This window comes from Pseudopipra pipra, chromosome 6 (assembly GCF_036250125.1).
Source record: "Pseudopipra pipra isolate bDixPip1 chromosome 6, bDixPip1.hap1, whole genome shotgun sequence".
NCBI lineage: Eukaryota > Metazoa > Chordata > Aves > Passeriformes > Pipridae > Pseudopipra > Pseudopipra pipra.
The window spans coordinates 61,325,130-61,339,030 of NC_087554.1; the positions used below are offsets into that span (position 1 = coordinate 61,325,130).

General features: G+C 44.5%; 1 protein-coding gene across 1 annotated transcript; it reads right to left on the reverse strand.

Annotated features, from left to right (window-relative positions):
• Window positions 1-4,977: 4,977 nt before the first annotated feature.
• On the reverse strand, window positions 4,978-13,895 carry AP5M1 (adaptor related protein complex 5 subunit mu 1). Its single transcript, XM_064659548.1, has 8 exons — window positions 13,615-13,895; window positions 9,144-9,789; window positions 7,751-7,978; window positions 7,157-7,296; window positions 6,359-6,444; window positions 6,145-6,260; window positions 5,800-5,896; window positions 4,978-5,144 (listed from the first exon to the last, which is right to left on the reverse strand). The coding sequence occupies exons 1-8, from the start codon at window positions 13,680-13,682 to the stop codon at window positions 5,062-5,064; spliced, it is 1,464 nt and encodes a 487-aa protein (XP_064515618.1). The 5' UTR covers window positions 13,683-13,895; the 3' UTR covers window positions 4,978-5,061.
• Between the last annotated feature and the right edge of the window lie 6 nt (window positions 13,896-13,901).

The following is a 13,901-nucleotide window of genomic DNA, read 5'->3' on the forward strand; positions in this document are numbered from 1 at the left end:
GAGAAACTTGGAGTGAAGGAAATGTGGGGCAAAGATCTTTTAAGATTTGGTTTTATTTCTCATATCCTATTCTGATTTGACTGGTAGTAAATGAAATTCATTTCCCCAAGTCGAACCTGAGTGATCTCCCTGTCCTTATGTCTCTTGTCCTAATTTTCTCTCCCTGTCCTGCTGAGGAGAGCAATGACAGAGCTGCTTTGGAGGGCACCTGGTGTCCAGCCAAAGTCAACTCACCACAGGGGATGTGAAGGGAATGGAGTTTAGGAACAATTCCAAGGTGCCCCTATGGGATTCCCACTGACAGTCCTACAGGGACTATGACAGCTCTACAGGGACTATGGCAGCTCTTCCAAGGAAGCTTGCACTTCCCAGACTGGGATCCACAAAACTCATCTAATGTCCTCTTTAGGACTGAGGGCTGCAGGGATTTCCTGTCCTGGTGCTCTCAGGATGGACTCTCAGGATGGCTGGGCTTGGTTTTCTCCATTCAAAAAGATGCTGGAAAACACACTTGTATTTTGTCCATCCTCTAAGGGATGAGAGAATGAGGTGGTGGTGAAGGAGTCAGCAGGAGCAGTGAGGGACAAACATGGACTTACTCACAAACTCTCATGACTTAAATCTCAGCAGGGCTTGTACAAAGACGACAAAGTGTGGGAAATTCCTAGGGCAGTGTGAATAAACAGAGGACAACTGCCGTTGATTGTTTAATATCTTGTTGTTTCAATGTTTACTGTTAACAAGGGGCCAAAGTAGTTAGTGCTGGGAAAAACAGTGAAAAATTGCAGCAGAGAGAAGGGCTGAATTATGTAAAAAAAGTGGCTGCTTCCAAATTATCTGAAGGAATGGGGTTTACCCCAAATACTTGAGGGACTGGCATATACCATCTTGGGGCTGTCACCAAGTGCCTTGGGATCCTGGGGGAGGGAAGAGCTTCCAGAAAACTGGAAAAGCACCAAATTACTGATTAGTGATCAGTAAGAGCCGGCACAAATTTGACCACACGGAGCCATGTTAGGTGGACTAAATCCCTCCTGTGGTGAGAGGAACAGGCCCTGGGAATTTGGAGGGGAAATTTGTGTCACACATGGACACTGGTGATAGTTTGACTCTGCCTCCCAACTTGACAAGCAAACTCAGGAGACAAATTGAGGTGACAGTGGAGGGATGGTATTCCCAGGGGCCTGGGAAGCTGTTCTCCCGCAGTAGTTCCCAGTCAGGAAAGGTGGGCTTCCTGGTCCTGTCTTTCTTCTGGTACAGCTCAGGATTTGGAGCAGGAAGAATGCACATGAGACACCTGAAGAGGTTCTTCTGTGTCACCTTGGCACCTTCTGTATCATCTTGTCACCTTGTTCACTGTGGCACCTTGGTACAACCCCTTGGACTCCACGCTTTGAGGGAGAGGCAGGTTACACCAGGGTTACACCAGGGTAGTGAGGGGGTAGGGGTGAAGAACAAGGGAGACTTGGAGATCTTGGTGAGCTCAGGATTTCTCAGGAGCTTCAGGGTCTAGATATTTTCCTAGAAATAAGGGCTGTTTCAGCTGGTGAGGATCACACCAGTGCCAGGTACTCCAGGAGTGATTGCTCTGGTCCTTCTGGCCACAGCAGTGCCCACCTAAGCCACATATTAGGTATTTTTGACACTCCTTGGTCCCCTTCTCCCCTCACCATGTATCATGTATCTTCTTGGATCCACACTTTGGCACCTGCTTGTGCTGGAACATCTATTCCCCCCCCAAAAAAACCCTCATTCAAACCGTGATGGTTTCAACAAGGTTGAAATGGTTTCAGCATTGGCAGAAGCTGCTGCTTCTCAGCCACTGCACCTTCTGGGACTTTCAGTGCAAATTCCCTGATTCCTTCCACAAAGTTTTAAGTAAAACTTGGGGGCTCCAAAACGTGTTTGATCCCCCTCACCACTGGATTTGGAAATCTCAGCCTTTTTTACTGAGATTTGGTGGGTTATACATGAATTTTGCATTACTGTAATTTCTTAGAGGTCTGTTACATCAATTCTCGTTGCCAATTGAACATTCAATCTAAAAAGCTTGATGGTCTGTATTTGCTTTAAATTAATTTTAATTGCCATTTCTTACATTACTCTCAAATTTTAATGAAATGAAACAAATAAATAAACTAATGAAGTGAGTTACATAATATCTTCTAAATATTTATACACATTATTTTATATGGGAAAATGTCAGGTTGGCAACTCAACGTTTATTTAAGTCCCTACATTTCTTGTTTTCAATTATTTCCATCTTAGTTTTCTTCTGGCCCTCTGAAATGCAACATGAATTCTGGAGAACTCTTTGGCCACTTCTTTTTGGAAGTCTTTGAAGTTATCTCCATAGATCTCATACAGTCTATACCTGTGAGGAAACTATAAATAGAGGAAATTATAAATAGAAGCAATCCAAGCAGCAAACACTCTTGTAGAAGAAACAGCACTCTGTACAAAAGAGAAATACTTTTTTTCCCCCTTTAACACATTTTTAAAGAAACTGTTGTGTTAAAAACTAGCAGATTTTATTGAAGAGTTAAAGGAATACCACTGACACTTGATGACCTTTGGAGCCCACCAGAACTACTGTTAGATGCCAGCTCTGCCATGGAGTCCCCAGGCTCGTATGAGCCCTCAATCATATTAATCAATTCCTGATTTAAGTTTTGAAGGTTTTGGGGTTTTTTTTTTCTCTCTCTTAAAACAGGAAAAGTGATCAGACCATGTAGAGAAACAGTGAAATTGTCTGAGCAACTACCAGGGAACAGAGAGAGAGAGAGGCAGACAGGTTTAGTCATTTATAAATCCTTGAACTCTTCCAGTGTCCCCTCTTGTGCCTGAGTTGTGACACACCTGAGCTGTGATCCATCCCATTTGCCAAGCCTACTAAGTTTAGTACAGAGCTCACTTTACCAGATTTCTACCTTACAAATATTTCTGAAGTATCCATGGGAATGGGCCCTTCCCAGAAATGTAGCCAGCAGGACACGGGAAAGGCTTCCTCTGACTTCCCTCCCCGCAGCGTGGGTGTCTCACACTTGTTGCACAAGGCTTTTGGATGAAGGTGGGTACCTTTAACCTGGTTTGTTTTGCTGTCTGACCCGTCCATGGTGCTTCCCAAAGAACAGGGCACGCTGCACACTCACACCTGCCAGAGACAACTCAGCCACTCTCTTAAAACAGGCAGACAGAGCTGCTTTCCCCACTTCTCTCACCACAGAGCTGCCCCAGAGCACTGCAGGAAGGGTGTGCAGGATTCTAATCCAGGGGTTTATGGAGCAAACCCTGATAACAAATCAAAACAGGTGATGGCTTGCATGAAGTTGTAAAAAACTGCTCAGGGCTAGAAGAGAAACATCACCCACTCCCTCTCTCTCTCTCCAAACCTGCACTGATGGGTGTGTGTGTGCAAAGTGACCCAGAGCCACAGCCCTCCCTTCCTGAGCACTGCAACTCCCTCAACCATGAGAGAGCTAGAGGGAAACAAAAAGGAACAGGATTTGGAAGAACCCCCTGCTGTTAAGTGCAAAGGGTCTCCTTTTCTAACATACTGTGACTTTTGGCAGCCCCATTTCTTCCCAGTGTTTTTTTTTGGGTGGCACTTTTTGAGCCAGAAGAGCCATCCCTCCCCAGTGCTGCTGTGCAGAGCTCCCACCTTTTCTCACAGGTAGGTGAAAACGAAACATGAGTGGCCTGGTGGACAGAGCATGGTCTGAGCCCTTCCAGCAGAGACCACCTCTCCCCACTCACATCCTGGTGCTCAAACACACGGACAACTGTAACAGGTAGGGGCTGGATCCAGGGCAAAATCACTAATTCACCTGTCACCTGCTGAGCAAAGCAGACACCCCACCTGTGTGAAGCAGGTTGCAGCACAGCTCTGTTTCCTAAGTTCTGTTTCCTGAGTTTGCACAGCAGTTTCAGCTGGACGGTGTTTCACATGGATTGATCCACCCTTTTTAGAACATTCAACCAAGCAATTAGATCACTATCTCAATCTAAGTATTTTTTAAATTATAGCTTGGAACTTCTCTCCTTATGTAATCACTAATCTGATTTATCACACGGTGTACAGTGAAGCAGGAGGTAGGGCAGGAGCAGCTGGTGCACATGGTTATTACTCAGCATTCTCTGCTTTTGTGCTGCTCTCCAGGCTCTGTCAGCTCTTCACCAGCTTTCCAGAATCTGCACATTTCCTGATGACTCTCCAAAAGTCCATTTCCTGTGTTCCTGCAGATATTATTCTCAAAATCAGAGATCTGTCTCCGTAAATTGAGTCCTTTTCCACCTGTTTTCCCAGGTGAAACAGCTCAGTGATGTTTTTTGGGACCTCCAGCAAACTTGGCTGATTTTGCCTGCCCAGAGCTAGTCTTGTGATTTGAAAAAACATGTTCACACCTCTGAGCAAGCAGCTCACAGGCATGTGGGAAAGGGAGTCACCACTTCTGCTGACAGAGGCAATAAAGACTCTTGTGTCATCTCCACTTTCAGAGGTGCTGCTCATGCCATGCTGCCCTTCTTAAAATGTGGCAAATCATTGATAATTTATTGACAATTTATATTGACATATAAATTATCTATGTATTCTGTAGGCATTTTGTGAAAATAACAGAACTCCTGCTTTTAACTGTCCTCTTAGTCTGGGGTCTGATCAGATTCTTGTGATTTCAGGACAGGAATAAGATACTAAAACCTTTCCCATCCTGAGAGCTCTCTGCTTTACAAAACCAGTGAAGTAACTGGAGTCCTTTGTCTCTATCACCAGGTGCTTATATTTTGTACCAGTTAGTTTTAGAAGGGAAAGTAAAAACAGCCACAGCAAGTACATTTCAAATTGTCTTCCCTAGGGTGTCATCCAGGACTAAACAATATAAAAACCAACTTATGTTTTTAAGAGACTTATGTTTTTTAAAAAAACCCTCTTTTGTTTTTCCTCAACAGAAAATTTTAAGGACACACACAAAGCACAAGTGCTGGAAAATATTTATTTTCACTGTACCATAATCTCATTAACTATAGGCTTTGATTAAATACAAAAAATTATTTGCAAGCAAATTAGTCCAGTGAGGTTTTGTACACCATGGGTGCTGGTGCTTTGGAATTCCAGAGGTAGTAATCAGAAGAAATCAGTTCCCGGGCTAAAGGGGAAAAAAAAGGCAGGAAAAACAAGCATTACAGGATGCCTTACAATCAGACATTCCTTCATCCAACTTAAGTGATTACTAATCCATCCTTACTAGTTTACAGAAAAGGTATAATGGCCTCTTTAAACTGTAAGACTCTTATTATTATTTGAAAATCGTTTCTGATAATGAGACATTTAAAGTCTCAGCTTCAATTACCTTTACTAATGTATCAGTCATGAGCTTAAAATTCAAACAGAGGTTAAGTCAAAAGCAGGTGAATGGCTTGGATTTTGCTTGATGAATATAAATTGCACACTCAGTATAAAACACACAGGAAGAAAACGCTGCTTTTTCTGCGTTACAATTTGGGGCAGAATGTGCCCTGTCACAAAATTAACAGTGCAGACCACAATTTTTTTAAGGCACTTACAGACTTCTGACTTCTGCTGACATGACTGGCAGAAGTTGCAACAGACAGGCAGCTACAAATAAAAATGCTTCCATTAGGCAGAGCTGCTCAGGTTTAGTGAGTGCCTTCTGTGCCCCAGCTAGTGTAATTTTGGAGAACAAAAGTTCGACGTTAGCTCCATAATTTTGGTCATTGTCACCCAGTTCATAACTTCAATATGCAGTTGCAGTTAAATAAATGGCATTTTTAGCAACTCACCTGCAGTAATTTTGGGTTTCCCTGGTACAAAGATCTGAACAGAATGCTGGTCTACGTAACATCCAGTAAGTGTAAAGTCTGGGATCCTAAAATGCAGCTACAGGAAGAGAGGGAAAACATGATCAGGTGCATGTTGTCACCCTTGCTGTGCAAATACTGGCAATCTGTGCTACATGCTCTTGGTGTGAAACAAACTCCAAAGGGACAGGATGTCAAATCCTCCAAGCAGGAAAACAAAACTCCATGCTGAGAATAAAGATTTTAAACCAATGTGTCTTCACAGCCAGCTCAAGGCAGTTAAAAAAGTGCCTACTGAGGCCTCTTTTTCCAGAGCCTGTGACTTACTTTGACATAAGCAGTGTTCCCAGTGCACATGTAATCAGTAGGGTGCTCTTTGCTTGCAGGGCCAAAAGACAAGGTTCCAGTCAGAGAAACTTCCAAAGACTTGGGGAACTTCTGTCCTAAAGCCAGAAACAGGATCTGTTAGAAATGCTGCAGCTGTGCCCACACTGGAGAACTGACTGGGGAGGAAGGAGAGGGCACAGGGTGTGTTTCTTACCGATGACCCAAACCAGGAGGCTCTTCTCCCGGGACAAATCCAGTTGGCCATAACTAACTTTGTACTCCAGCTGAGCAATTGGGCCCCTACGTGGGACAGAGGAGACAGAAAACCATTGGAATAACTACGATTTAATGCCTATTTTGTTAAAGAAAGCAAGCAAATGATGAAAGGAATTATTTATGTGCATAGAGACAAACCACCCCTATGTGAGCACACTGCTGATTCAGGAGGAGAAATTACAGAGCAGGAGGGGATCACCGTGGTCTCAACCCAGGAGTCACAAAGGGGCTGTTGCTGATCTTTCAGCTCACTGATACTGTTTTACTAACACTATGATCAGCATCAGCCACTTTGTATCATCTCACCTTTAAATTTTCATGATGATTATGTGCCAGTGCAGATGTCAGAGAGGCTTAAGTGAAAACTATCGTTTTAATTTGAAATAGCTATGTTTTTGATAAGCTGATCTGTAGCTGGGATTAGCAGCCTTAAGGAACAGGTAGCCCTAGGCTGGAAGTGATCTCGAGGCTTAATCCACCTGGAGGATTGTGGCACGTGAAAACAATCCCCCAGGGAAACAGGATGAGCAAGAGAAGTATCTGGAATGTTACCAAACATCCTGGTACAATTCTGTATTCTGGAAATTACAGGAAATCCAACGGGGCTTCCCAGCATTTGCAAGGTCAGTGTCTGCTGGTGATAGAGCATAACCTGTTATATTGAATCCTCACAAGTTCATTTCGGGAAGATCACAGAGCAATGGAAGGAATTTATTTAGGATTTCTTTATTCTCACCTGTTGAAAAAAGGTATCCGAGCTTCGCAGTACTCAAAAGAATTCTTTATGCTTTCATGGAGCTTTAAATTAACTGTTATTTTTATCTGTGGTCCCTCTTCAACGAGTTGATAACATCCCAAAATTGGTGGAACAGGAACCTGGAGAAAACTGCATTCATTCTCAAGATATATTAACACCATCATCATAAGATCAGTTATATTACTGTTTACATTGCTGAAGTACTTTAAAAACCAAACATATTAGTTACTGACTGTGCCAAACTCTTCAAGGCTGCTTGCAATGCACAGATTTGTGGTACATGCACTTGACATCTCAGCCTGGATAGTTATTCTAATTCAGGCATTTAAGTGGTTCATTTAAAGTTAGAGCAGTGTTGTCAAGAAATCAAAAGTAGCAGCAACTCCTGAACTCAGGCAATTCAAGTCCTGAAGTGCCTTCCAAGCAGTCAGTTATATAAAAAAAAATTTAATTATGTAAAAACCATTTTACTACTTGTATTGGACTCAAATTCATCCCCACAGCTTCAACAACACAGGGGTTTTTATTCCCATTTGAAGACTCAGAAACAATGAGGGTAATGGATGTCCTTACCTGGGAAGTGTAGTAACACAAGTTGAAGGAATCTGAAGGAGGAATGAAGGGAAATTTGTAAGGTCCATTGTACACAGAATCATCCAGTGGCTCAGCACTAAAGGACATGAGCATGGCAGGGTCAATGGAGGTCACACAGTGATGGATCACGATGTCCTGGAGAGGAGGAGCGTTGGTTGGGAGATTCAGGGTGAGGGTTACTTTTGGTGCAGATCCCTCTATGTCACACTTGAAAAGATAAAGTCGAGAAGTTATTCTAAAATACCTCCATCAAGTCATAATTAGATGTTCAAAAATATATTTATAGTTTTAAAAAAATAAAAACCACACTCAAAGTCTTCACCTTAGTGCTGACAATCAGTACTGAGACATTAATATCACACACTTGGTGACAGTCTAACTAATTCAGTCACTTTTACAACATCCACTTAATGGATTCCAGCCTGCTATTAATGGTCATTGTGAGATATTTTAATATTAAACAATGCCCAGAGAAGCTGTGGCTGCCCCATTCCTAGAAGTGTTCAAAGCCAGGCTGGATGGGGCTTGGAGCAACCTGGGCTAGTGGAAGGTGTCCCTGCCCATGGCAGGAGTTTGGAATTGGATGAGCTTTAAGGTCCTTTCCAACCCAAACCATTTTGTGATTCTACATTGAAAACCATTGTCACATATAAAACCATTCAAAATAATTACACAATCCATTTCTTTCACCAGATTCTTTATCAGCTGTTCTTATGTCAGCCAAACAACCAACATTTGTGCATTCAAAATGGTGTTGTAATAGCATAAAGTAGGATAGAAGATTAAACTTTTGTCTGGTAGAAAAATTAATTAGAAATGTTCACGTAAAGATACTTGTGGAAGATATTTAGAAATGCTGTTTCTAATCATTATTTAACACATTGCTTATTAGATAGCTGGAAATAAACTTGGTGTTAGCACCACCATTTCTTAGTCTTTATATGCCAATACTATATGAAATTATTTCTCCCTGTTTCCTTTAAAATAAGAAAAATTTGGGAAAATATATGCAATGTAACTACTGCTGGACACTTAAGTCCTATAAGTAGTTAATGAAAAAAAATGCATGAATTGTAGAACTATAGAGTGGTTTCAGTTGGGAGAGACCTTAAAGACCATCTAGTCCAACTCCCACTGCTATGGGGAAAAAAACCCACAGTAAAAATCGAAATAAAACTAATGCATCAAATTAATGTGTAATATTGGTACACTCTGAAATATTACAGTATTAGAAACTTGCTGGTGAGTATCTTAACTTTACTGAGGAGTAAATAGCCATTTCACTTTACTTTCACATGTAAAATAACAAGAGTATTTACTTTCCCAGTGTCCCACAAAAACTACTTCGGTCTTGCACACCAAACACCCTCACCTTGCAGTTTACAGCTCCATAAACCTGCCACGTGTCCACCACATCCCTCTGGTCATACTGCATGCACTTGACCTTCTCAGTGATGCAGACATTGACCTGAGGTTTGCCTTTGTAGCTGCTGGATCTCCAAGCCGGCTGATCCTTATCCGCAGGCATCTCCTGGATGTCCTCGAAGGAGCTGTTCAGGCCGCGGATGTTTGTGTTCAAGGGGGTGCCCAGGGGGCAGGCCTGGATGAGCAGGTTTCGGAGCTGGCCCACCTTTGTGTTCATCTCAGTTTCGTTCTTCCGGCTGGGAGAGATGTAGTCCATGATTCCCAACAGAAGAGCCAGTCCCTGGGAGAGCCCGCTGACGGTGAGGGAGGGAGGCCGTGGCTCCAAGGGCCCCTCAACCAGCGGAAGACAAGCGTAGATCAGCCCGCTCTTCTGGAAAGCAAGGACAGGCCAGAGGTCCCCTGAGTCGGTGGACACTGAATACACCGAGGAGTGGTCGATCCGAGTGCAGGTGTCCCGATGCTCCACAAAAATGTGGTCGTCCACCAGCCTCAGCTCAAACAGCAGGGCCTTCAGGAAAGCGCCGTCTGAGGGCACCGGCACGTGCGTGGACCCGTTGAAGGTCTCGGCGCGCAGCTCGACCGTGGGGTAACGCCTGGGACAAGGAAACAAGAGCCTCTGATTTACCTGTTTATTTATTTATTCACCCAAAATGTCATACCAACGGAGTTGCCAGGAGCAGAGCCCTCCAATCCCTCTTCTAGCTGTCAGAGAAAGCAAAAACGTTATAAAAATCTTTGGGTTACTGTTAAAATCAAGGATGGCTTTCTCTTCTCTTCTCTTCCTCTTCTCTTCTCTTCTCTTCTCTTCTCTTCTTTCTCTTCTCTTCTCTTCTCTTCTCTTCTCTTCTCTTCTCTTCTCTTCTCTTCTCTTCTCTTCTCTTCTCTTCTCTTCTCTTCTCTTCTCTTCTCTTCTCTTCTCTTCTCTTCTCTTCTCTTCTCTTCTCTTCTCTTCTCTTCTCTTCTCTTCTCTTCTCTTCTCTTCTCTTCTCTTCTCTTCTCTTCTCTTCTCTTCTCTTCTCCAAAACCCACCGGTCCTAAAAATAACCTTGTGTACACGGAAGCCAGAAGCAACTTGGTAGAAACACTGATGGGATCAGAATCCAAACCAATAAAAGTATTTAATGAGTAATTAGGATTCATTCTAGCCCGTGGATTTTTACTGGAAAATTTGAGCAGCTACATTCACTCATTTTTTTAAATAAAATGTGAATCTGCCCCTGCCTGTTGCACAAAGGCACGGGATGATTAATAAACACTAATGAATGACTCCCACCAGTGCAGCAAAACTTCAACACCCAAATATTTCTAAGAGGTGAGATCACACTGAAAACAAGTGCTCAGATATTTAAGAAAATGGAAGTTACTTATATACAGGTTTCCCGTTGGTGTTCTGAGCTTACATAACTGATCAACAGATGAACTAAAAATCTTTACAATATTATAAATCCAAAAATATTTCACTGTACACATGTCCAATTTTTCCAGCAAGGCCTGTATAATTTGGGTGGATGGGGCACAAAACTGATTTCACGCTGCACATGCAACGTATGTGACTTAAAGCTTTTATGCCTATTTCATTTTTTTTCAAGTATTTAAGATGTAATCGTGTCGCAGACACAAGGTACAGCATATTTTAAAACTGCTATGTTGCACCACGTTGCTTTCATTTATTCTGCTTTTTATACCATCTTTTTAAGGTCACACTGACAGTCTGTTTGTTAAATTGCCACGGAACTTGCAACCCCAGCAATGTGGTACTTTGTTATATCTATGACCTCCATCTGTAGCACTTCCCTCCTGCTTCTGAACACTTCCATGGATCTTATCCTGTTGCTTCCAAGTCCCACCTACACCCTCTTTTCTTAACTGAGTAGCAGAGTCTCTGGCTGGAGGCAGCTACACTTCCTCAGGCTTATTTTCAGTGACTGTGCTTTTTTTCTTTGATTCCTAATCAGGCATTTAGGGCTTTTGGGTTTGGGTTTTTTTCCAGTAAGGAAAAAGCAAGCACAGGCAGGGCGAAGCCAGAGCTACAAAATCCGTAAACAGGATACAGATGACAGTAAAACACCTCCCTGCAGTCTCACATCTATTCTGGAGAGCCAAGCAACAGAGTGCTTGGCTTTTGCAGCTCAATAATTTATGAGGCCTTCCAGAGAGAGGTTGCTCATAAGAGGCTGTGTGTAACCTTGGTGAGCAGCTCTTATTTTTGGTGGATGTTTCCAAAACAAGGCAAGAGGAGATATTTCAGTCTGGTTTTGTCTTGCTCAAGTCCCAGTGCCTCTGCTCTGTGTGTCGATGTTGCCCCCACACCTCAGCAACCTTCTCCTCCTCCCACTGAATTTTCCCAGCTGTTGCTGAGCCATGAGATGATTAATTAGCCCTTCAGATCTCCGTTTTTCAGTATTCCCTTCCGGAAAGCGAGGCAAACTTAAAAAGATGAAAGTTTCCAGGGACTTGGCGATTCAAGAGAGACACCATACTTGTTGCCTGAATTAAGTTATGATCAGCTCAGGGGAAAAAAAAAAAAAAAAAGGGAATGCTTTGATGTCCCCGATGTCTTCCCCGAGGTTAAAGATCAGGGCTCACGTATCTCCAGCTGAGTGCGTAAGTCCCGAAACCAGCAGCTTCCATGTGATCCTGCATTCTTTATATTGTCTGTGTGCTTTGTTGAATTTAAGGTCAGTTAGGAGGATAAACTTGGGGCTTCCACGGCCCTATTATTGCCTCTGGGAACTTGAAAGATCTAAGTCTGGAAATCACTTGAAGCATCAAGTATAGTTTGCCCTTTCAAAGGGCAAGGGCTCCTTGTCTCTGCCGCTCACTGTGTGACAAGTTACTTCACATATCCCTGTCACCAGCCCCCCCTTCCTCCCTGGTGATTACACTCCCTGCTTTTTTGGGACAAGGCTTTCTCTTTATCTGTGTTTGTAGAGGGGAGGCCTCATCTCTAGTCCTGTAGGTAATACAAGGACCATAATACTAATCCTAAAACAATCAGAGGAATGTCCAATGTAGAGATCTGTCTGCACCTGAAGATGGAAGATAGTCTACTTGCTCTTTTTTATGTTGTTTTTTCTTTAGTCCTAGGTTCTCTCTCTGGTTTTACTGAATTCAGACTAGGACTGTAGCTCTCTTTATCCAGATTTTTTTTCTTAAACTTTCCCTAGCCTCAGTTATTTTTCCTCTCATTGTTTGGAACTGATTTCCTTGAAGTCACAGAGGTAAAAAGGGCAACAAATTTTGCCAGCCCAACAAAAGCAGCCTGTCCAGCCCTAAGTCTTACTTAAAACTCTGCAAGAGTTCTGAATGAAAACTCCTCCTTTGGAGGGCTCCTTAGTGGCCTCCTCCAATAACTTTAAAAACCCCTGTATTTGTATGGAAAAATCAATATCAAATGAAAAGTTAAATTTCTGACTGAAAAAAAGTCTACTTCTTGTACGGTTACAGAACAATATGAAGATAACGTAAGTAACACGTAAGCAAAAAAAAAAATGTTTTCTTGTTTGCCCATTTTGCTAATTTGATAGTATTCCATAACCATTGCCTCATCCTTTTCCATGTTAGGATGGAGAAGAGCTGGTTAAAATATTTACAGAGACGAACAGAAAGAGGAACAGAGCAAGCAAAGTCAGGTGCAAAATGCAGAAGTTGTACAAAAACCAAACCCAGATATAGTCAAAAGCACATGATCTGAAGCCAGAAACTTTCGAAATCGGGGTCAGAAGCGAACAGTATCCAGCGGCGCTGGGATGAGCCAGGGGACTTATTTATTCAGCATCATAATGTTTTGGCGTTTCTGCATCCGTTTGTGGTCCCGAGGATGCTCTGAACACTCCGGAGCCTCCGCGGTGAACCAGGGGAGTCTCCCCTGGGCGTCCCCCGGCACCGAGGGGAGGAGTGGCCGAAACACGGATTCCCCAAAGCACCGGGACACCCCAGAGCACCCAGACCTCCCCAAAGAACACTCGGACCCCCAAGCACATTCTGAGTCCCAGAACATCTGGACCCTCAGAGCACCCGCTCACCCAAAAACACCCGATCCCCCCAGAGCACCGGGAGCCCCAAGAACACTCGGACTCCCCTCAGAGCACCCACTCCCCCTAGAGCATCGGGTCCCTCTGGGCACCCAGACCCCGCCAAGAACACCCGCACCCCCTGAGGGCACCCGGACCCCCCCGGAAGATTCTGATTCCAAAGCACCCAGACCCCCCAGAGCACCCGCTTCCCCAGAGCATCCCCCAGGGCACCCAGACCCCGCCAGAACACCCACCCGCACCCCCTGAGGGCACCCGTTCACCCCAGAGCACCCTCTCCTCCCCCCAAGAACACCCGAACCCCTCCAGGGCGCCCAGCCCGACCCGCGGACCTGCCCAGCCCGCCGTGCCCGAGCCCTCCTCCCTCCGCCCCGCCGCCGCTACCTGGAGAAGAGCACGGCTCCGCCGGCCGCGGGGTCGTGCCTGAGGAGCCACAGCGCCCGCAGGGCCATGGCGGTGACGCCGATGCTGCCGGTGACGCCGATGGTGCCGGTGATGCCGATGCCGGCGGTGATGCCGATGGTGCCGGTGATGCCGATGGTGCCGGTGATGCCGATGCCGGCGGTGATGCCGATGGTGCCGGTGATGCCGATGCCGGCGGTGATGCCGCAGCCGGCGGTGATGCCGCTGGTGCCGATGGCGGCCGGGGAGGAGCCGCGGCCGGGCCGTGC